This window comes from Sturnus vulgaris, chromosome 1 (genome assembly GCF_052056855.1).
Source record: "Sturnus vulgaris isolate bStuVul1 chromosome 1, bStuVul1.hap1, whole genome shotgun sequence".
Taxonomy (NCBI): Eukaryota; Metazoa; Chordata; class Aves; order Passeriformes; family Sturnidae; genus Sturnus; species Sturnus vulgaris.
The window spans coordinates 60,231,777-60,256,854 of NC_142243.1; the positions used below are offsets into that span (position 1 = coordinate 60,231,777).

Consider the following 25,078-nt stretch of genomic DNA (forward strand, 5'->3'; position numbering starts at 1 on the left):
ACGTCATCCAGCAGACTGTAAAATATAAAAAATATTTGCAGGTTTGTTGCAAAAACATCTCTATTCAATTACAGCTTTTCTAAACAGATGGCTGTTTTCAGCCTTTAGAATATCTTTTTTCTTCTTAGAGCCTAGGCCCAGGAATTCTCAAAAATATATGAGTTGCAGTCCATTATATTATTCAGCTTCAAGTTGCAGTTCTAGAAAATTCCTGCCTTATTTCACTATTTCAATCGCATATAATTTTTCCCAAATTTCTAAAGATGTCTGAGTATCATAAAGGATAATCTAAATTAAGCCAGATCTGAAGTAAGGGGTCCTTGTAATGCTTGGGATCGCTTGTGTGGAATTTTTACCTACTTACATGACTAGCAGATATCAAACACCATATTGTAACTGGCCTGTAATGGCTTTAAGCCCTTATGAGGAGACTATTTGAGATGTGGAAACAGAGTTTATTTCAAAACAGAATTGTCTTGGAAGAATTCACACTGTATATAAGTTGTTGCCTGAAATCTGATGTTTCAAATCTAGTATGATTTACCAATAACGAAGGTAACAGTAAACTAAAGGCTTGAAATTTCCTTCCTGCACAGAGGAATTAGTGACACCCCAGTGTCAGTCTTTGGGGTGAGTGTTATTTGTCTGCATGTGATTTTAGGGGGTTTTTGAGTGTTCTGTAGTCAGTGGTCCTCTTTGGCTACCAAAGGTTGCATTTTGATATCTTGATGTCTCTTGTCTTCAGTGAATGTCCTCTAGCAATCCTCCTTGTGGCAGTGTCGAGATTCTAGAGCCTTGCAGTGATCTGTTCCTCTCCTCCTCCAGCAGTGGTGGCTTTAAGGAATTAGGTGCTTGTTTTCCTTTTGCCCAACCTGGAAATGAAACTCAAGATAATTTTAGTAAGGAGGTAATATAAAAGAGGATCTTTATTTGAAGGCCTTCAGTAGCAGTTATGGAAAGATGTCCACAAAAGCCCACCCCTACAGGGATGAGTACATATTTATAGGTTTTAGAAAATTAGAATAATTGATGAAAAGCACCAATTAGGAGAACAAGTAGTGATGCAATTCCCCCCCAGGTCAAGCCCCTTCTCTGGAGCCCCCCATTCAGCACTAGTTGTGCTTTGTCCAGGAGAATGTATCTGGAAGAGTTGTTCTCAACCATGGTTCCCAGGAAGAACTAAGATAGCACAGGGGCTTTGCACCTCCTGGGGCTTGGAGCTCTGGAATTTGTTTTGTCTTTCTGCCTAGGGAAAGGCCATGGAAAAGTACTGGGAAAACTAATGCAATAGGTGATAGAGTTACAAATATATGTGTGAAGAATACAGAGAACATAAAAAAAAGGCAAAACCCAAATGGCATCACTTGTGCTCAAGGTGCTTCAGTATAAAATCTAATGTCCTAGCTCAAGCAGCTGAGGAAGGTGGATGGATTCAAAGGAAGGTTTCAAACTCCTCTGAGTGCTGGCTATTGTGGCATGAGGGATACACTCCATTCTGTTTGCTATGACACCAGTGGTGCAGGATGATCAGTTAGCAGCAGCAGTGCTTTAAGCAAAACATTGGCTAAAAGACATTTGAAAGACTTCACCTGACTGTAGTGGGCATAGCAAAGAGCAGCACTATCCTGACAGGCTCTTAGATATCCTTAGAGGAATAAGTGATTATTGTTACGGCTTATTGGTAAGATGCTTTAAGCTATCTCATGTCAATTTTTCTATGGACTTTCTTGTGTATACTTAATCCTTACATTTATTGATAAAAAGTCTGAAAACAGATCTTGAAAAAAAACAAGGGAAAAAATATTTCTGTGTATAGTATCCCTTTTTTATTTAAAGTCACCTTACCACATAGTTCAAGAATTGGTACAAAGGCAGTCTGGTTCAGAAGCTTTTTTGTCTGAACTTTCTCCTTAACTGCAGCTTAAAAATAAAATAGGAAGAGTTTGTAACCTCCAGTATAGGTCTTAGTTCACCTTTGTTCCAAGGCTTAAAAATAACTTGTATGCTTCTTACATGCTTCTCGTATGCTTAGTCTTTCCTGAGCATGGAGGTGGCTGTGTTATTTCTTCAAAGCAATGGGACATGGGGCAGGAGAAATTTCCTTCACAAAGTAGCCTGGCTCACACACAACAAGGCAACTGTACCTCTCCGGAGCTCTCTGTGTGGCCAAACTTCAGCCAGGAGTTGCTACAATCTGTTGGAGGAGGTTGTTCTTTTAGGAGGTAGCAGGAAAATAGAAAGTGGGAGTGGAAACAGCCATTGGAGATTGAGTCTCCAGTTAATGTCCAACTTGCTTTCTCTATAGTCAAAAGAGATTTTTTATGAAGGGGTCAGGAATATGATACCCCAGAGCAGGTGGCAAGACTGTGCCCTGAGTTAATGGATAAATTCTGTGACAGGTGGTGGAGCTGATGTTGTCAGCACTACATTACAAAAACTGGCCGAGTCCAAATGGCACAGAGAGATGAGAGGTCTAAAATGTAGTGAGATGTTTTTTCTCCTGCTTTGCTCAAGCAACTTTAGTAACAAACTGCTATTGTACCATGTCCCAATAGCGGGCAACAGGCAACATCTCTGAGTGTTTGGAGGAATTTCACTGGTGTTGGTCCCTCAGCTACAAACCCTACAATCCCCAGACAGCTGGTAGTGGTAGGATTTATTTTGGCAAGTGGAAATAATCTTGGCCTCTAGTTGCATGGAATAGTATTGCTAATTAGATGTTGTGCTGAAATTCTAGCTGATGAGCTGATTTATTCTGGCAACTTCTCATCTTCTGCTTGCTGGAATGCAATTCCTTAACACCTTCTATACAGTAACAGATCACATGCCTTCACCCTTTTCATGGAGAGATATATTTTCAAATTAATTTTCAACTGGGTATGTGGAAATAGCCCTTCATAGAATGTGGTGACCCCAAAGTAAGTCATAGTTCAAAATTACACATATACTGTGCTTGTGTCGCCAGGTTCTGGTAGTGGGAGTGCTACAGTAGTGGCTTCTGTGAGAATCTGGCAGAAGCTTCCCACATGTCTATCAGAGCCAATGCAAGCCAGCTCCAGGATGCACCCACTACTGGCTAAGATCAAGCCAGTCAGGAATGAAAGGAACACCTCTGTGATAAACAGATTTTAAAAGAAAGAAAAAAAGTTATTGCACAGTTGTAATTGTGACCAGAGAAGAACAGAGTGATAATATAAGAGAGGAATAGCTCTGCAGACACCATGGTCAGTGGAGAAGGTGCTTCAGGTACCAGAGCTGAGATTCCTCTGCAGGCTGTGGTGAGACCATGGTGAAGCAGCTGTGCCCCTGCAGCCTGTGGAGGACAAAGGGGATGCAGAAATCCACCTGCAGTCCATGTAGGAGCCCATGCTGCAGCGGGCTGTGCCTGAAGGACTGCGTCCAATGGAAGAGTGACCCATGTTGCAGCAGTCCATGAGGAACTGTTGCCCGTGGGATGGACTCATGTTAAAGAAGTTTGTGGAGAGCTATCTCCTGTGGGAAGGACACCACGCTGGAGGAGGGGAAGGACTTCTTTACCTGAGTAGCAATGAGAGAGAAGCAACGTGTGATGAACTGACCATAATCCCCATTCCTTGTCTCCCTGTGTTTCTGGGGTGAAGGAGGTAGAGTCCAGAAAGGAGGAATGGATGGAGGAAGGTGTTTTTGAGATTTTTTTACTTCTTATTATCCTGCTCTGGTTTAGTTATTAATAAATTCAATTGCTGTCCCAAATGTGAGTCTGTTTTGCTGTGATGGTATTTGGTGAGTGATCCCTCCCAGATCTTATCTTAACCCATAAACCCTTCATTATATTTTTTCTCCTCTGTCCAGTTCTGGAGGAAAGTGAGAGAATGGCTTTGTTGGGTGCCTGGTGTCCAGTCAGGGTCAACCCACTACAAGTAATTTTTCAGCTAGTAAATCCTTATACCTTTTTATGAGGCCAAGACTTAACAAAATGAATTTTGAAAACATTCTTGTTTTGAGGGGTCTTTTATGGGTTTTGTTTTCTAAATGACTTCTGGTCTCTTAAGGACAATGGCTGATTCTCCCATTCTAATTAGTATCTTGCCATCTCTGTCTCAAATGATGGTTCTTTCAAATGAGTTATACAATTCCAGTGTGTATAATTCTAAAGTAACTTCTGAATGCGCTTACAAGTATGAGTTTATAAGACTTCCTGTGATTATCAGGGACCATGTTCTGTGTATAGCTTTATTCTTTTGTTTCACAAGAATTTTTTTTCTATCAGTATCCCAGAATGTTATATGTCATTCCCCATCTGGCACTCTGTTCTCTTTGTTCCTATAGGCAATTAGTCGTTACTTGCCAAGACGAGATCCAGTTTTGAAACCTCTGATCTACGAGATGGTCCTGCATGAATTTTTGGAGAGTGACTATGAGGTACTGCAGCCTGATGTGTCCACATCAATGTGTCCAATAGCTATTGCCAGCCAAATACCCTTAGCAGTGCAGAATTCTGACAGCAGATTCTCAGATATATTCAAACAGATTATCAGTGGACAATTCCACAATAATGACAATATTTCAAAGTTGAATTTTAATTTAAGTAATAAATAGAATGTTCTTCAGAGCATGCAAATATTGTGAGATTGATTATTTATTAGGCTGTTATTTTTGGTTTGTTTAATGTAGCATAAGTGGTTGAGGTGATGCACAAGGCCTACAGCATCTGAAAGAGACTCAGTTCATGAATCTTAATAGCATTGCCCTGGGAAGGAAAAAACTGTGTTCTGCACTGTACATGTCTGTGGGCACGTGAAAGTTTCTTGAAGGTTAAGGACAGCAGGTATCATCTCAGAGGCTTAGCTGAAGCTTTGATGTTTTGAAATGCTCCTTAGGCCATTCTTTCTATTTCTGTTACAATCTCTTACACTTTCAGGGGTTTGCGACCCTAATAAAAGAGTGGCCTGGAGATCTGTACAACAACACAATCATAGTTCAAGCTGTAGTGGATCACCTGAAGAAAGATCCACAGAACAGGACTTTGCTACAAACACTTGCAGAATTGTGAGTACAATTTTAAATTCCTGTTGCAAAAAGTACACTCAAAATAGTGTACTGCAGTTTATCTATATTTGCTTAGCTCTCTTAACAGAAATCTTCTTTGCTGTGGTCTACAGAGTATTGGCTTTCTCTCCTCTCCACTCTGCTGATTGCACAGCTTAGCAATTCTTTACCCTTCCTTGTAAAGTTCACATTGAGTATGAAAGCAAATTTTTAAGCATGAGATTGGATTTCCTACTCCTCTTTTCATAGTATATAGCTAGCATTCTTCTTCATTCTGCCAGAGGAAACCTCTTTTTTGAAGTGTGCATTTCAGAATTACCCATGTGAAAATAAAATGGTGGGGGGTTTTGCCCACTATTTAAGAAGTAGTGTACTTAGATTTACTGCATGGATGGAAAAATGTGAACTGGAAAATGTGCCAAAACTGATCTGGTTCTTGGTCACTTTGTACAGGGATAAAGCTGTTTGATTTTCTCAGCCTGATCACTGTGCTACTTTCATACTGCTTCCTTGAAGAAAGAAGAGTTACTGTCTATTGCTACGTTACAATCTGCCTGAAAATTTTAAGGGAACAATGGTTTTTTAGCTCTGAAGAGTGTGCCAATTGGTTTCCAGGCATTGAAAGGCTAGCATTTTGTGTGTCTTCCCCTGGGAGTTGAAAATGAAAATGCAGAAAGCTGCAGGTCAGAACACAAATGAAGGCCAATATAAACAGAGGTGAAATTAATGTTGCCTGATGTTTATTTCCCTTTACAAAAATGAATCACAGTTCTATTTAGATATTTATAAAATCAAGCAGTACCCTAACATGTTTTACATACTAGAATATGTTTATATTTTCTCTCATAAGTGATTATCCTACACTTAAGTGTGTAACATTACATGTATTATAATCCTATCTTTATCAGGTACACTTATGATCAGCGCTATGGCAGAGCCCTAGTAATCTACCTAACTCTGAGGCACAAAGATGTCTTCCAGCTGATCCACAAGCACAATCTTTTCAGTTCTATCAGAGACAAAATTGTTCTTCTCATGGATTTTGATTCAGAGGTATGATGATCTGAATGATTTTGTATTCCGTTTCCACTAGATATAATTTAACAGATTAAAAATAAATGATCTGAAGTTGGTGTTGAGGCAGAGTATGTTTGCTGCATCTGGATACATTCTGAGATAAGGAAGATTGTTTACCTAGATTGCAAAATATTTGACCCAAGATTATTTTCTTCATTCATATTTCCATTTGTGTTTCATTTCCATTTCCATTTATCACTCTCAGTGAGAAGAGTGTCCACATCATTTGAGATCATTGTGATTCTGAAGTGACAACATTAAATATAATTTCACACAGAGTATCATTTCACCATGTTATTCTTTCGGTATTTTGAATCAAATAATGGTATTAATAAACCAAAGAAAGGAGATAGTGAATTTGTTTAGGCATATATTAAATGTACTTGCCATTTTCCTTTCACCACAGTCAATTAATCTGCTTCTGAAAGTTTTCAAGGTTATTAACCTAAATTCTAAAAATCAGGAAGTGTTTATTCCATGCTGAATTCTATCTTCTTTGTTTCTAGCTGGCTGTAAAACCTGAGCAAATGAGTTTTGGTGTGATCACTGGGAAAATGACCAAGTAGATCTCTTTTTTCAGTGCAATAGTTGTTTAAGCACTGTAGCTAAAATAATGCCCATTCTAAACTATACAGAGAAAAAAAGTGTATTTTTCTAATCCAATAGAATAAGTCATATCAGGAATCTGTGATTTGGTAATTTTTGAAAGTGAAGCAAAAGTTTGCTCTTGAAAGAGGAAGCAGAGCCTGAATCCTGGTGGCCACTTGGCTTACATAGCCTTGTCTGCTTGATTAATGGTATTGGTGTGCAGGTTGTTTGGAGGAATCCAGTTGTGAGGCAGGTTGAATTGTGTGTTTCTTACATAGTCATCACCCTGCAGTTCCCTTTTGCAATGGAATAAATAGTATTTCTACATCGTTCGGCAGTGGCTTTTTGTGACTGATGATGATTCAATGGGCATACTTCACCTGCAGTGTAGGTGCACAGCATTTATTGTTATTAGTGAGGAAACTTAGGAGAAATATTCTGGAAGAATACTGCAATGCTGTACTGTCAGGATATGCTGATGTTATGTAAATTGCCCTCTGAATTTCTGTTGCTGAAAAGAGTAGGTCTGCAATATCCATCTGGCACCCATCAGTGAATAAGCATAATACTATATAGAGTGTGAGAAAATATGTGTACCTGTTTCCTACTTGAGTTCTCTTTCTCTCTTGTAGAAAGCGGTAGACATGCTTTTGGATAATGAAGACAAAATTTCTGTGAGTATAACAAGTTCATGGTATGGTGGTCCAATGCTAGCTTTTGTTACCTGTCCTTCTTTCAGTCTTGTATATGTGATGTTTATCACAGGTTTGTTTTCTTTCAGATTGACAGAGTTGTTGAGGAATTAGAAAACAGGCCTGAGTTACAGCATGTGGTAAGTATTCCTGTATTCTGTTGATTTCAAGTTGAGCTGAATAAACTCTTGGCTGGACATACCTTTTGCAGGTGTGTTTATCTTGTCAAAGTGCACCTAACACTGAAATGTAAAAATCTTCAAAGACAAAGTGGCTACTTCTGCCAAATTCTTCTTTAGCATGACCATAGCATCTTCATAGTAGTTAAATTATCTTAAAATGTGTACCTGTGAGAATTTGATAACGTAATGCTTGCTTATTAACATCTCCTTATAGCATTGTAGGCACTTGTTTTTACTGGTCAGTTACTTCTTGCTTTTATTCCTCCTTTTTCCCTACCCAAAAATGGGGTTGTGTCCTGGTTTAGGGCAAATTTGGGAGGAAACTCCAAAAAGGGTGCCTCTAGAAAGCAGATTTAAGCCTCTCCACCTACTGGTTTGGGAAAAGATTTCCTTGGAGAAAAGTGGAAAAAAAATGTTTATTTAACAAATAACGTATTCACAAGCATAAACAATTAATAATATTAAACAATAAAACCTCTTGCTGTCCTGAAGAGATGGCAAATTTAGAAAGTCCTTGTTGTGGGGTGTAGCTCGGCTTACTCAGTCTCTCCTGCACTGGAAAATGCCGTGTCCCAGCCCCTGTGGGACAAGGCATGAGCTCGCGGTGGTTTTTTGGGTTTTCAGTCCAGAGCAGGGCTGATCAGTTCCAAGAAAAAGAAAAGCCACAGTTCAGGGAACTTCTCTGCCTCAGCTAACTAAAAAAACTAACTAAAAGCAAAGAAAAGCTCTCTCCCACTGTCTGTCTGTACTGCTGACAGCACAGTTTGTGAGAAGGAAAGCTGAAAACTCTTATCTTTATGTTTTGCATACAACCACCTCAGACATTCCACTGCTTCTCCTTCTCGTCCCCTTCACTCTCAGATCTAGTTTTCAAGGTGCAAATCTTATTTCTGGGCTAAACAGATGAATGGGGATACAATTCAGCATCATAAAGTCACCCCAGAACAGGTTGGTTGGTGGGTGCAGCCATGTTTGCTGATCCATAGAGAAAGTGAATTGCTTGTCTTTCTGGAGCTGTAACTTCCATACACTGTTGAATTGCTCTTGTACAGAATTACAATATCACTGTAAGGCTGTGACTCCACATTCCTATTCCAAAAGCTTCTCTTTGGTTTGAACATGCTGTCAGTGTAGTACGTAATGTGTGACTGTGGGCTTGGGCTGTATTAAAGAGGGAATTTTAACTTGCTGCTAGTTACAAATAGGGCCCATGTATTCATCTGGTGGAGAGGTGATTTATGGGTTAGAGATCTGATTATAGGAAGTAGATCATGAAAAGTGCAGTCTGCAGCCCAAGGGATTTGCAAAGGCAACTGTCAGACTGTCAGTTTACAGAAGGGATGCATACAGAGGAAGGCAACGAAGATGGGGAATGGTCTAGAGGGGAAGCCATACAAAGAGCAGCTGAGGTCACTTGGTTTTATTCAGCCTGGAGAAGAGGAGACTGAGGGGAGTCCTTGTAGCTATTTACACCTTCTTCACAAGGGAAGTTTCAGGGCAGGCACTGATCTCTTCTCTGGTGACCTGTGACAGGACCCAAGGGAACCAAGCATGAAGCTGGTTTAGAGGAGGTTTAGGTTAGATAATAGGAAAAGCTTTGCCCACTAGAGTGACTGGGCACTGGAACAACCTTCCACTCTGGGGAAGTGGTCACAGCAGCAAGCCTATCTGAGTTCAAGAAGCATTTGGACAATGCTCTCAGGAACGTGGTGTGGTTCCTGGGGCTGTCCTGTGCAGGGCCAGGAGTTGGAATTTGATTATCTATGTGGTTCCCTTCCAATTCAGGAGTTTCTGTTATTCCATTAATAATATTGAATAAGTGGGTTTTTGAATTCTTATTCTTTTTTGATTCCTAGTATTTACACAAGCTTTTCAAAAGAGACCACCATAAAGGCCAACGATATCACGAGAAACAGATCAGCCTTTATGCTGAATATGATCGACCAAACTTACTTCCATTTCTCAGAGACAGCACACACTGCCCACTGGAGAAGGTAAGCCCCAAAAATCTAAGCATAAGGTCCTTGATTTTTATGTCTGGTCTGTAGCTTGTTCTCTTGTGAACTTCAAGCTGTGTCTGGTACTGCCCTCTACTGCCCATATGAGGGACCCTTTCAGTTTGTGACCATCACTTGCAGTTTGGTTTGCAGAGCTGATCACACCTGAGACTTTCCTCTCTCAGCTCACAGGGCAGGAATTTATGGGTATTTTTAATGTGGAAGTTCTGAATTCACATTTGATGTGTAGCTACAATTACTAGCTATATCTACTCATCAGTGCTTAGGCTGGCTGGACAGTAGGTTATGGTTTCAAGAAATTGAAAATCATTTTGCCAAATCTAGGAGCTGTCAGTGTTAGATCTTGAAAAAACAGTTACAACAGCTGTAACTGTAGTTATTCTAACTTTTTATTGTAAGGCAGTAAGTTTCTCTTGAATAATATATTCAATATAAGTCACTGAACTAACAGGGCTAAAAGTATATTGTCTTTGTAGTTTGGCTAATACACCTGGGGCTTTACAGAGTACCAGGTTTCCATTTTCTAATACCTTTTTTTTTTTCTATTTTCCTTCCTTGCTCTTTCATGTCAAATTACAAAATGCATAAAGGTAAGGCCAATCTTGAGTTGGTTCCCCTGCTTGAATTAAGATGAAATGAATGGAATTCTAAGTTTTACAACTTAGATAGATCAGTATTTTATTATTTGTATTTGTTGCTGTTAATTTCTGAGCAGAGCAGACCCTGTGAAAGGATGCCTATCCATATGCAGCTATGACACAGTGATGATAACACAGTGGAGTAGTTTTCAAGTGTAATATTGAATGCTGTGTTTTGGTTAACATTCCAAAATAACTAGTACTGTTACTGGTACCTCTCTTGTTTTGCATGCTTTTATCTAAATAATGGAAAATACGTTCTTAGGATTGGAGAATTGGGATTTGTTGAAACCATTACCTGAAACTAGATTGACTACTTTAAGCAGTGAGCCTGAGAGGTTTGCAGCCAGAAACTTTGGTCTACAATATTGGCTTGTTTTTAACTTTCTGATTCTTTTAAGTTTCTGCCTTTTGTATTACTCATGTGATCACGGTTTCAAAACCTTAACACATTTTTTGTTAATTTTGAGGCAAAATAGTCTTAGTTATTGCACATCCAGCCTCCTATCTTTAGTGGCAGGTGGGGCAGGAAAGTGCTGTGTAAAACTGATGCTCATTGCTGGCACTGCTTTGCTGAAGATTTGGGCTATGAGCGAGAACAGGTCAGAGACCCATCAGCTTGTGGAACGTGTGGTGCAGTAATTACCAAAGTCAAGAGAGAAGAATGTCAGAAACAATGTCTCATTCTAACCTTAATGTTAAAATGTTAACATCTTTCAGTAAGAAGCTAAGGAGGAGAGGAAAAGATACTACTACTAATTCCATATTTATACTTCTAACCATGCATATCGTATAGTAACACTTCTTGTGACATAGAGATCTTTGTTTTAAGAAAATGCAAAGGGGACTAAGAATTTCTCAGTTACTACTATTCTCAGTTCCTGTTAAGCAAGTTCCAGCATGTTGTAAAAATTGCAAAAAGCAATTTCTGTTTGAAAAAATCCACTCTTATTATTGCTGTAATGAAATTATAAACTCTTCAAGAAGAAATAATTTATGCTCTCTAGAAGTATGCCACTTTTGTTCAAGTGGAGTTCAGCAAACATACTAAAAATGAGCTGGAAGAGAAGTAGGAATGTTCCCTGTTTTCCTCTAGAGGGAGCATGACAATCAGGAAGTGGAAATATCTAGAGCTACTGAATACCTGGTGCTATGTAGTTTACATTTTAAGTGGAGAGAGCAAGTGAAGGCTGTCAGCTGTGTATATAACTTACTATTATTATTCATACATTCATTCGCCTGAAGTATCTGGTTGGTAATTCACTTACCCCTAGCCCAAAATTGTCCATATCTCTAATCTTCATAGTATGGCTTCTGAAATAATGAGAAATTGAAAGAAAAGTTAATTCCTTCCTCATCTTTGATTGTAGCTATACTTTATGTATTTACAGTTTTGATTTACAAGTGTGAAAGTTGGTGAACAGTTGTCTTTACAGGAATGCTATGAATCTTGAGTTTGCTTTCTGTTTCCAAATTGGAAATAGACGTGGCATTGTTTATGGCATACCAGCCCTGCCAGTTTCCTGTTACTACAAACCTTTTGGTAATCAGTTTGGTAGTTTTGATAATTGTGCTGGATTCCAACTACACACAGATTCTGTAGCTGCTAAAGATACTTAGCCCTCAGGTCATTAAACCAAATTTACAAGAAATGTTTCCTCTATGTTATTTCATATTTGTTATTTTGCATTGTCTTCTTGGTACAAGATTTGGAGGGCACTCTCTCTCCTGAAACCATGCTGGTTACCCTAAAGAAATTTTCAGCCTCGTGTTATTAATGAACGTCAAGCAGACTTCCATCACTAGAGACCACATAAGTCCACCCATAGGAAACAAGTCTTGGTAGCAGATAACCTTAATGTTTTGTATTAACCAACTCTTGGAGCCAGAATAAAGAAGTTGCCGGTAAAATTAAAGGCAGAGATTGACATAGTCCAGACTGAAATACCTGTTCTGTCCCCAGATTTGTTCAGTCTCAGAGAAGAATTTTACAGAGGGTCATGGAAGTCACAGAGTTTCTCCTCTTAATTGTGGCCAGTGGACTTGGGTGTGTTTAAGTCCCCAACTTAACACACCCAAGTCCTCTGGGTGTGGGATTGTTAAGGGAGCCTGTGTTCCTGTCAAAATGTAACTTCATGAAAAAATCACTCCACACTTCTTGTAGCATTTGTGATCAATAAAATTTCATGTTGCATGGTTTCTGCATTATCTTGTCTCCTCTCTTCCTTTACATTCAAGGCTCTTGAGATCTGCCAGCAGAGGAACTTTGTAGAAGAGACAGTCTATCTTCTGAGTAAGTAACTCAGAATAAATAACTGTGTTCAATTACACTTTTAAACTTGTAATAAAGTTTATGGTGTGAAAATGTATTGTCTAATATCTAAACCAAATAACATGATTTAGAAAATAAAACAAAGCACTGGATAGATACGATATCTTAATTTCATATATTGTGTTACTGTGCTTTTTACTTGGTGTTCTTCTGGGGTTCTGGAAGTGTTGCAGAGGCTATGGGGAACAAGCTAGGCAGGGAGGTATTTCTAATACAATCTCCAAGAGAAGAGTAATACTGCCAGGTTTGAAAAGAGAGAAAAAATTGAACGTATGTTTTATTCTGAATGCATCTCAGAAGGTTAGCATTATCTTTTGCTGAGATTAAAGATTTGCTTATATTGCTTTCTATTATTTTTTCCATAAAATTAGTTGTAAATTAACTCCTTTAGCTGATCAAGAATTCTACCTCTGAATGAGAGGCATTGAAAGACTTATATGCATGTTTATCTATTAGTCATGAACAGAATAGTAAGCATTTTTTTTAAACAATCTCTGGATCAGTAAGAAGAATATTTTGTGGACCATTTTAGTGGAGAGTAGGATTTACTAATGAATTTATTTAAAGAATAGTTCATAATTTTTGCTACTTCTTCCTGTTTCCTCTTATTTTTCATGGGTGTAAGCTGTGCTATACTTACTGCAAATTAAAAGGGCTCACGTGGGCCCTTGTAGCTGGTATTTCATGTTATAGTTTATGTCCATACACATACACACACTCCCCCTCATGTTAGATGTTGCTGCAGTTCAGAACCCCAAATATGACCCAACATATCTTTGAGAAAGCCTCCAAGTCCCAGTCCAGCAAATGACCCCAAACACTTGTTCACATTATACTGATTTGCATTCCTACATCTGAAAAAGCTAGATTTGGTCTTAGTTGAATTAGTTTGAGTCAAATTCACACAAAATTCTTGTTGAAAGAGCACTGAATACTGATGGGAAATTAGCAATTATAATCTCTTATTTTTCCTTCCAGGCAGAATGGGTAACAGCCGCAGTGCCTTGAAGATGATAATGGAAGAATTGCAAGATGTAGATAAAGCTATTGAATTTGCCAAGGAACAAGATGATGGAGAACTTTGGGAAGATCTCATATTGTATTCTATTGACAAACCACGTAAGTGGGAGAGTTTCTGGGAAGTTTTCCATGCATGGAATGCTATTGAAATTAAAGGACTGAATTATTCACATGTAGGTTAGAGATGGTATTTATGTATGGTCAGGGAGGTGTTCTGGTTTGTGAAGCACAACACAGCTGGCCTAGTGTGCATAAAAACTTGCAGTAAGGCAGTGTGAGGGTGTGCTACACAATACTTGGAGGCTTAACATTGAATAAGCTCTGCATAATTATGTCCTTAATGACAAGGGGACAGGGCACAGTAGTGTTTTTAGTTTAGCAGAATGAGACTTTATTTTTAGACAGCCTCAAAACACAAGTCTTCAGGCTTGATGAGGATTGTGCATACTGTGTTATCACAACTTCTTCCCTTCAAGATTCTGAAAATGAAGAGCCTACACCTTTCTTCCCCTCGGTAAAACAACTAATTTATTTTGTTTCTGTGTTACAAAGGTAAGATTGGTAATAATGAGTGCATTTGCCTTTCATTCATTATCTGAATAACTACCCCATGTTAAAAGGTTAGATGGACTCAGAAACATAAGTATCAGTGTTGTCATGGAAGCAGGTTCAAAGAAGTTCAAATGACAAAGAAAACAGAATTTCTTAACCTATCCTATAGTTTTTTGCAAACTATACTGGGGCTTTAAATCAAGACTTTAAAGTCTCTCTTGGGACCTGTTTTCTGGGAGATTGGGCGTCTTGTAGAATTAGAGTCAGATTATATATCTTTTCAACCCATGGGCTGCTGATTTTGACAGGAAGAAGTGACTAATATTGCCCATACTTGAATGCATCACTAGAAGTGATGCTACAGTCAGTGACATCTTTAGAGCAAAAGGGATTCAAAGCATACAGAATTTTCTCAGTTCCTCTGTGTTACAGTTTCTGCCTGTATGCAGAACAGCTCTAGTGATATTCCTCAGTTGTGGGGGTTGAAGAAAAAACACAACCTTGAGTCATCATTCTAGTGGGTTTTTTAGCCAGATGCTCTTCAAAAAGCAAAAGACTTCTATCGTGTCACTCTTAGCAATGTTTAGAAACACACTGAAATCATGTTAGGTGCTTGAAAATTTGTTTTTAAACCCTGGAACTGGGAATGGAATTGCTACATAAAGTAGTTAATTTTTTCACTCTATTTGTTTGAGTGCTCTTTATTTTTAAATCAAAATGCATTATTTACTTGTGAGTTTGTGCTGAAGACTCAGTTACCACTTTGCTGAATACACTGAAAGTTCTCTAAATCGCCAAACTGTATCTTTCTCACTTTCCCAAAGGTTTTTATTCAAGTAAATACAGCTGCAAGAAACATACAAAGACTGTAAAAGAGACTTAGTGTTTTCACTTAGTAGAGAACTATCAAGGAATAAGCCAAAGCCTGTAGCTTGCCACCAAAGTATCCTTTAATCAGGTATTTTGCTGGATTGTTTTTCTTAATTTCTTTTCCTCTTGGTTTTCACAGCTTTTATTACTGGTTTGTTGAACAATATTGGAACCCACGTTGATCCTATTCTTTTGATCCACCGCATTAAGGAAGGCATGGAGATTCCTAATTTGAGAGACTCACTAGTGAAAATTCTTCAGGACTACAACTTGCAGGTAGATGTTGCATTCTTCATGGGATACTAATTTTCACAGAGACAGCAAACCCTCTTTGTCACTGAACAGCACAAGAAATTGTGATATGTTCAGTCATTGGTCATGGACACTGCAGGCTGACACAAAACTATGACAGAAATAGTGGAAATTTGTCAAGATTTTTTGATGGCTTCTAGCCCTTCTAAATGTCTTCCATACTGTCATAAGTCTGGTAGGTTAGTAGAATCAGAAGCATCTGGAGTGATTCAGCCTATTTTACACTGCCCAACTGTCCAGTATTGGAAAATTTCATGACCAGAACTTTTCATTCTGTTTGACGTGAATGCAGAGGCAGAATGGAGGCAGAATGCAACGTGTCCTTGCTGAAACATTCATCAGGTGTTAGAGCAGTATTTAAGTGTCATACTAACTGAGAAAGATGAACTTTTAAAATCAAATTTAATGAATCAGAATCAGCTGGCTAGAGCATGATTCTAATAATTCCAAGGTTGTGGGTTCGATTCCTGTTTTATGGACCATTCACTTAAGAGTTGAACTCAATGCTCCTTCCAGCTCAGAATATCCTGGACATGTGTTGCTGTTTATGCATTAAAAAAAAAACAACTGACTGTTCACTGGATTATGGGAGTTCTTACCCCAGCACAATTATACAATCTGTGCAGTCCTCTATGTGGTTGGTTCTGACATGTGTTTGTAAGAACTTACAAGCATGCCTTTCAGTGCTCCCTAAAAGTAGCCAGCAGAGTGTGTTGCATTGCATATTTTAGATCTCCCTGCTACAAAAGGAGTCCCAAACTTGAATTCTCTATTGTGCTGTTCTACATCACTCTCCTGTAAAGAAGATACAGAGGAGTTCAAATGCCTCCAGTGTGACTACAGAGTCCAAGAAAACATAGCTTAGTAGGCAACTGAAACTCTGACTTTCTACGCCTCAAACATTTGTTCCTCATCTGCTATTAGTCTTTCCACATTTTGAGCAAATAGATGGGCTTGATGGTTACATTAAGGTCACAGCTGGTATCTTACCAGGCCAATAAAAACCCATATCTCCTTTCAGGGCAGGGTTTAAGCCTTTCTAAGGCTTTTCCATTATTTTATTTTTATATGAACTTCAGATTATGACTTTGGCTACTTCAAAGAAGCATTTTACATTTTTTCATCTCCCAACACTTGTAGGATGCGAGGAACCTCCGCCTGAGAGAAATAGATACATGTTTGCATTTAATGCATTTTGTAACATTACTTCTGGTTTTGACTTCATCAGGTGCTAGTATCCTTCCAAAATGATCCTAGCTAAATACCACGCATTTCAACAGTTACATGTTAATCTTGCCGCTGTCAGTACCGCCATTGATCCTTCTGTTCCTGCATTCTCATGAAATCAAAATGTAATATTTGTGTTTGCAGGCAGACTGAGAAAGTGCTGTAAACATAGCTTCAGCTTGACACATATGCAGAGTGCATTGCGTGGCTTCAGACAAAGCTGATGGCATCATTTGGTCCTATTTTGGGGATGGAACTATAATTATTTCTTCAAATACCTTTTAACAGAATTACTTTTGGATTAAAAGCATGTATTTAACCTTGAGACTGATATCTAAAATTATTTACTGTTAGCATTGAAATGATTCATGGATTTCAAATTAATTGATTTTGAAGTAGAGTTGGATAGCTCTAGGGCTAAAATTTAGATTTCATAGGGATAATAGAAATTTCGGAAGCTTAATGTAATTTGTCCTTGACTTGCTTGTATGACAGAAAAAAGTACAGACCAAAAAAAGGCAATATTTCATTAGAGAAATGTAAGTTATAGTTTAAAATAAGTCCATTCCTTAAGTGTTACTGGCAATGTGAAGCATACTGTTTATGAACAGATGGTATATCTGCATTGAAATTTAGAGATCTTATTGCTGGTCTTGCACGCTTGCCAAAGCAGCCAGTTGGCAAGCTCCAGTTTTCTGGAGGGACTGTTTCTGCATTCACCTGTCCTTCAGGGCATACCTGGGACTCCAGGTGAATGTCTAAGCAGCCTCTACTTGCCCTAGGAGAACTGTTCTTGCTGCCTCATTAGCTGTGTTTGGTGTGTTTGCATGATGCCTGGTCATACCTCTGCACATGTTGTGTAGGTTCATGCTGAGAAGTCAGTGGCCTCTCTTCTGGCCTGGCTTTTGGTAGAAACCTCCTGATGTGTAGCATGAAACATACCAGACATTTTGAACTCACTCAGAAATACAAATTTCATTGGCTAGGATTTTCTATATCTTAATCTTTTTGGATATCAAGCTCTGTACACATGTAAGTTTTATTGTGCTCATTTTCAAAGGCAAAAAGAATCTTGTGCTAAGATCCAGGAAGGAGGAGCACAGGTGCAAAGAGAACCTGCTGCTTGACTTGCAAGTCACTGCCTAACACAAAAACTGTGCTGGTCTTTTTGTAATGATGGCTTCCCAAAAGATGTTACTGCTGTGCCATTATATTGTTTAAGTGTGGGCTCCTTTTTCAAGCCCTGATAAGATTGTTTTATGCCTACGTAAGCATGCAGATGCAAATTTCTTATTATGCTCTTGAGTTTTCATACAAGTAAATTTTATTTAGGTGTAATGTGAAATATAGGTAGGAGTTGAAAGCAGAGCCTTTGACAGACTGAAAACAGTCCCTTCCATCCCAGCAAAACCAAGTAAATCAAGCTGAGTGGCTGCCAAAGTATGTATGACTCACAGTATGCATTAGAGAATCTAGAAAAGTCTACTAATGCAAATTTTGTTGTAAATTTTTTTTAATAGGGACTCTTCCTTGGACAATTTTTATTAATGTTGGCAGATTGCAGACTGATTGCTTCACTTTAAAAAATTGCCATCCACTAGATGAACTGCTGCCACTGTTCTATATGCTACTCTAAGGTCACCTCACCTTTGTGGTTAACCTTTGAAATCTGATCACTACCAACTAACCAAGCATAGCACTAAAGCAGAATTAGATATTGTTTTAGGCAAAATAAAACATAGATCATGTATGATCTTTTTTCTTGGACTACTATTTCAAGTAAGTACTACTAATTTGCTTTTTTCTCTGACATTACAACTCTGCTTTACAAATAGAGATGTATTAACTATTAACCTACCTTCCAGAACACCCATGTATATTTTCCAACTTCAGGAAATGCAGTTCTGCCATGAGCTTAAAACTGAGCACACTCCTAACTAGTCTACTAAATAGAGAAAGTGTTAAGTGGTTTTTTGAATTAAGATTAAACCTTGAAGTGATTTAAGTGATTTTTTTGTTATTTTTTTCACCTCTGAAGATAATTTATTTCTGTGTTTCATCTTTGTAATTGTTTGAATTTATGTATTAAAACCGTAGTACATTATCAAATGACACTGTTTGATTGTAGTGATGAAAGTTTATTTATTGCTGAAATAATGCTGATTTTAGTGTTTATACACAGTAACATTCACAAACAACAAATTTGTGGAGACATAGACAACAAGGACAAAGTTACAGTTCTTTGAATTTTAATAGGAGCACTTACCAAATAAAGTGTAGTCTGTAGATTTTTTTACTGCTTCTGAAATCTATTTTGTTGCTGTCATAAATTTATAGATAAATTAGACATGTTGGCTTAAAGAGAAACCTGCTTACTTATTATAAATTGCACATTCCTAGTGTTTTTTTAAAGTGCAAATAAATCACCATTCTCCCGGTTTCTAAAGCATTGTATCACACATCTCCCAAAGAAGGCTGATACTAAAATCTACTTATTTGTAGACTTTGAGTTTATTATAAACCTATTATGCTTTCCAAATATATAAAATAGGTTTTTCAGCTTTGGTTTGTTTCTGAATGAAATGTAGGAAATGCTTGTGGAAGAGGCTTAAATACCTCCCTTGTTTTACCCTTGTTTTTACCCTTTTTGTCATTTGTTAGAATAAATCTTTGAAAGATGTTGGTATTCTAAGACTCCTTTTCCCCTAGCTTTAAAATACAGAAGCAATTTATTTAGATGTAGTACTTACAGATTTTGTGGATCAGCCATTTTACTCAAACGCTGACTAATTAGTTTGCAATTGAACCTGCAGTAAGTCTGATGGGTAAAGGACATTGATCCATTCACAGAATTCACATCTATCCATTCATAACAGAGCTTATGAACAAGCAGAACCCAATAATAATCCAATGAATGCTGCTCCAAACAACACTGGAAAAATTGTTAGGTTATGCTCCCTAATGTAACTAAAAATGCTGTTCAGACACCTTGGAGGCACTAGAGGGCAGGTGGCAGCTTGCACAGGGGGACATGTGCCTTTTGGCTGTAAAAACTAAAAATAATGTGGTTTTAATTGCGGGACTGATGCTATTTGAAATAATTTGGTTAACTGGCCTTGAGAAACTTGGACTTGTTTGTGGTTTAAGCTGAATCAAGGCCTGAATTTATTCCCAGAGCTTTGAGTATACCCTTTCAAATTAACTGCATAGTGCAGTGCTTTTCTTTAAAGATAATGTTAGGCATTTGTAAATCAAGACTGTTTTAATCAAATGGAATGGTTTATGCCTAATATCTTCCCTAGTATAGCCAGAAAACAAACCACTTTTTCTTTTCAATAACTATTTTGGTTTTAGCAGTTTCATTAATTTCATGAAAGGCATTATTTCTGCCTAAAACTTCTTTCTGTAGGTGCGTGATGCTGTCCTGCTTGTGCTCACAATTACGTGCTTTAAAGGATAAATAAAATTCAGTGTCATCCTCAGTTCTGTTTCTTATTGGAAAGTGATTTCATCAGAGATGAAATGTCAGTTTTAACTAGTTCAACTTAACTTGGTGCACAGTTAAAGGTGCACCTGTTTCTACCCCCTTTTAATGAAGCTCCTTCTCTCGACTCCACATTCCCTTTCCTTTACTTTCTGTAACTCTTAAATTATCAATTTTTGAGGTCTTCAAAGCAATTTCTACAGAAGTGTTGAGATTTATTACCTTGAGAATAGACATTTGACATTCTGCATTGTGATTTTTCCTTTTATATAATAATGGCTACCTACTGTATTCCATTTCTAGCAGAATAAGGTCTGACAGTCATGAAATGTGGTATGGAAAGATCTTAGTGCTGTTTAAATAATAGGAAAAAGTGCATATATCTTAAAAGATATGTTTTATCAGGCATTTCTGTTACTCCTGGGTTTTAAGGCATCAAACAGTATGGAGGTTTTCCAGTGACTACTGATGTCTGTTGTTTCTCTCATCATTTTTCTTTCTTTTTAATGTTTCTTTTTTTTTTATTTCTGCACACTGTATTTTAATTTAAAAGTGCTAGGACACACTTCCATCTTCCCACTGTATCTTTGTTCTGCTTCTTCCATTTAACATGTTGGCAGCACCAAGGTTGTCAGAGTTCAAGAAACATTTGGCCAATGTTGAGAGGCATGGTGTGATTCTTGGTGCTGTCCTCTGCAGGACAAGGAGCTGGACTTGACAATCTTTGCAGATCCCTTCTAGATCAGGATATTCTATGACTCTGTTCTTGTTTTACTTCAACATTGGGAGGTTTCATCTGTCTATCTGAGTGCACTTAGCAGAGACTCTAGTATATAGCCAAGACCTCATTCCCTCCAAGTTGTGTACTTTTTTTTGGAATACAGTTTGTTGATTGAGAATAATTTGAATCAGGTAAGCACTCTTTCTGAAACACAGTCCAATTCAGTTGTACTTGCTAGAGGTTTCTTGGTTTTTTTTCAAACTGAGTAACATTTTTCTTCATATAGAAGAAAATTTTACAGTCTCTGTTGCCTTTGGATAAAGTTGGCAAAGGAAAGACATAGCCAGATTGTTCCTGAGATTATCAACAGATAAAAATGATTAATTTTCTAAGGGTTTGTCTTGTAGATCTCCATTCAGTTGCTGGTGCTCTGAAATGTTTTATAGCTCAATGTCTCTAATACTATAAAAGTGTAATTCACCCATTGATATGCCCAATTTTAAATGCTCATAGTGTTACTCAATGTTAATATTTTTAGTGTACTTCAGATTTGCAGTCTTATCTGCATATCATTCTTAGCAGTGTGTCCTTATTACTTCAGAATGTGTATGTGAAAAGGTAGAATTTTGAACCGTGTCCACCTGGCTGTAAAATCTATTATTGTATGTTTGTTAGGTATTTGCATTAGTTGTATCTTGCACTATCTTGGAATGCCCTCCTGTAATACAAATGATCAGAAGAAAAGAATGAAGATTGCTTCTTTATACCTCTGTTTTAGTAGAGTTGGTCACATTATAATTTACTGTGACTATCTTTAGAAAGCTCTTTTCAAAGGAATTGTTGTCTTGGAAAACAAATTTCCAAACATTGGGTTGGGAGGAAGAAGAAAAAATTCCAAAATACTTATTTGGGTTTGTCATCTTTCCATACTTGTTCCATTAAGTATCATGAAATAAGGCTCTGTATAATTTTATGCCCTTGCTGCTTCTGTGTTTCAAAACCATTTCAGGCAATGACGTGTCAATCCAACAAAAAAATACCAAATAAGTCAAAAGGGAGCTGAGACTTTTGCTAAAGAGGAATGAACTGGAGACCTTTGATTAGTTGCATCAACATTTAATATTGCTTATTAAATGACACCTCAGCAGGATATATGTTTGAACAAAGTATATTTTCAATTACAGCGTTTACGAAGGTTTTATGATTATCAAATATGTTTTCTGAAGAAGACAAGGAAGATACAGGAAGAAGAAGTTTAGAAATGGTTTGGAAATTAATTCTGTGGGGCAGAATTAATTCTGTGTAAAAATTCCTCTCTATTGTAATTTGTTAATACCATCTCATAGAAAGATGTTCATAATTTATGATATTAGTATCTTTGTAAAGAAAGGTTCCTCCTTTGCCTCCTTTATAATACTTTGAAAAGTTTTAAACCTTTCTTGTGCTCACTTATGCAGCAGGAGCACAGTGGTGACTTGTCAAGATAGTTGATATGCCCATCTGTTCAACAACCACTGTCTGTTGTGTTTTGTGTGTCTGTTTGCACCAACAGATCTTGCTGCGGGAGGGTTGCAAAAAGATACTCGTTGCTGATTCTCTTTCTTTACTGAAGAAAATGCATCGAACTCAGATGAAGGGTGTTCTAGTGGATGGTGGGTACAGAGGAAACATGATGACTTTCAAGGTTTTAAAGACTATTGCTTGGTTTATATGCCCCCTGACTGTCTGCTTTGGAAGCTGCCCGAAAGCCTGCATTTTTTACCTTACCTGTAGAGTGTAGTAGGACACTAGATGCTTTTTCTCTTTGCAAAGGAACTGCTTGTATCTCAAAAACTACAAGACCCATACAGTATGCAGCTGTTTCTCTTGATCCATCTCTGCATAGCCATAGTATTGTGTCCTGAAGTTTATCTGTAAAGGTGAAAATATACCAACATGGATGATCAGATGGTAATAATCTGCAACCGAAACAAAAGATACTAGAAGGTTGTCAGAAACAGTTGAAAATGTTTTGCAAGATGCTAATGATGCTTGTGAGCAGCGCTGTAATACACACCAGCTGAGTGTTAATAGCAAGAGACAAAAGCTGACAGGACAGAGTACTAGACCTCCTGCTCCAAAATGCTGCAGTTAACAGCCACCCATCCCATGCTCCTTTTTTCAGTTTGCCATTTGTCTCTTCAGCACTGGTCCTAAACAGTCTCAGTCCTGCAGTTCTGTCGTCATCAGATCTAAATATTTATCGTATTGTTATTCGAAATGCTACTTCAGTATTGCTCTTCAATTTTTAATAGTTTCTGTTAGGCATCTTAAGTAAATGCTTTAAGACCAAGCTCCATTTCTGTAATAGCAGTATGTTCATGCCTGCTTTATAAAAACATAAGCATGGAGTTTGCTAACAAAGCTTAGTTTTCTTTTGTTTTGTTTTTCAGAGGAGAATATCTGTGAATCATGTCTGTCGCCAATACTTCCTTCAGGTAGGATGCTTTACTAGAAAAGAAAAAGAGGTAGTAAAATTTTTTTAGTAGTATTTTAGCAGTATTTGCTTTTATTCATAAAAATGTGTACTCTCCCTTGGTGATCACTGTATAAATTTTAATCTCCTAAGAAAAGCTTGCTCTTGAATTCTGATGTGGAAGTGGAGTCTAATTGAAGATTTTTTTTGTTGCAGTAAACCCAGATATTCTTTCTTATTCAACTTTGACTTCCTTATTTTCTGTTTTGAAAACATGAAATTCAAGGCAGTTTTTAATTCCATCAATTTACATATTCTCAAAGATGATTAGAACCACAAAAATAAGATGCTGCCACCGAATCTTGGATTACTCACACTGAACTTGTAGATTATAAAATTTTATGGAATGTACTTTTTGTTTGAATGGTGGAGAGTTCTTGGCTTCAGTCATGGGTGCCACATTTGAAGCATCTTAAAACCGACTAGCTTTAAAACACCTTCTAAATTTAGTTGTGAAACCAGAAATTCAGAATGTTGTTTTGGAGATGCACATTCTTCAAGGCAACTATAGTCCAGAAATATCAGTGCAGTTGTTGAGTGTCTTAAAAAGAAGTTGTTTTACTAAGAGAATATCTGTTGTGACCTGTTAAAGCAAGAATATATAAGATAAAGCATATATACAGACATTTGTTTGTTTTCTAAGAGTTAATAGCCTGATAGAATCACTTACAGTTTATCTGGTTTCTGCCAATTTTTCACTTATATAAATAAATGAAAACAACTTTACTGGGATCATGTGCAGCAATATACAGACAAGGAAAACCTGGCAGGGTTGAATGTGCTAATGCTTTGAAGTATGTGTGTTAAGGGAAAAAGAGCCAAAGTAGAATGCAAATGATGCTCATAAGTGACATAGTTATTCTTTAGATATGTGGATGTTTTATTTAGGTTTCTAATTTGGCTAAATATTCATGTGGGAATGAAAACCCAAATCATGCATGTAGGCAGCTTGTTGCCAAATTTCAGGATCGTGACACGCAGTGCAGGGTCCAGAATTGCTCAGTGTTCTGGTTCTCTTCACACTAGCACAAGAATTTTTCTGCTAACTTTTCTTCAAAGCAGCTGAATTATTTGGTGGTAGTTTACTCTTCTCCCTCTCCAAATTTAGCACATATTGAGTTAAAAAAATCCCTGGTGGAAAGGTATACAGCTTTTAAGCCACAGAATAAAATTGTTTCATAACTCCATCACTGGCACATATTATCTGAAACCATTACTCTTAATGGTTTCTATGAATGAGCCAGAATAATTTGGAAATTATTTTGAGAGATGCTACTCGAAGTTTCTCTGTATATAATAGAATGTTGGCATATATTGCTGTAGCCACTAAATTATTTGTTTCATTGCCCTGTTGAAATGAATTTATTTTTCTGTTTCCCAGATGCATCCAAGACCTTCAGTGTGGTAGTGTTCCACTGCAGACACATGTTTCACAGAGAGTGCCTACCCGTGTCTAACACAGTAAGGAATTAGTTTAATATGTCTGACACCTGTGCCAAAGATAAAGTGACACATTTTCTTTTGTCAGCTGTGGAGAAGAGTATGAGTCTATGAGGAATTGTATGATTGTAGTAATAACTTCTGATGGTACCACGTAGAAGTATGTGACCAAGAAAAGCAGTCTAAGGATACTGCAACTAAAGTTCATCCAATGTAGAAAAAAATCACTGCTGTTAGGACAGTATTTTATCACCTTCTGCAATCTGTATGTGTAATGCAGCTCTGAGATATACAGGGAATACAAATATGTCTAATTTTTTAATTAATTCTTTTCCATTCCAGCTTTTACCTTAATTAAACACACTCAAAGCCAAAAATAAAG

General features: G+C 37.5%; 1 protein-coding gene across 2 annotated transcripts in view; it reads left to right on the forward strand.

Moving 5' to 3' along the window:
• The window catches only part of VPS41 (VPS41 subunit of HOPS complex), a 106,831-nt gene that overhangs the window by 77,358 nt on the left and 4,395 nt on the right, over nt 1–25,078 (forward strand). For both annotated transcript variants that reach the window (XM_014892600.2, XM_088167829.1), the window contains 12 exons: nt 4,309–4,401; nt 4,901–5,028; nt 5,937–6,081; nt 7,326–7,367; nt 7,475–7,525; nt 9,424–9,561; nt 12,462–12,516; nt 13,534–13,674; nt 15,137–15,273; nt 22,294–22,393; nt 23,174–23,218; nt 24,638–24,717. In XM_014892600.2, the coding sequence (XP_014748086.2) occupies nt 4,309–4,401; nt 4,901–5,028; nt 5,937–6,081; nt 7,326–7,367; nt 7,475–7,525; nt 9,424–9,561; nt 12,462–12,516; nt 13,534–13,674; nt 15,137–15,273; nt 22,294–22,393; nt 23,174–23,218; nt 24,638–24,717 (1,155 nt within the window). The remainder of the gene's footprint in view (nt 1–4,308; nt 4,402–4,900; nt 5,029–5,936; nt 6,082–7,325; nt 7,368–7,474; nt 7,526–9,423; nt 9,562–12,461; nt 12,517–13,533; nt 13,675–15,136; nt 15,274–22,293; nt 22,394–23,173; nt 23,219–24,637; nt 24,718–25,078) is intronic.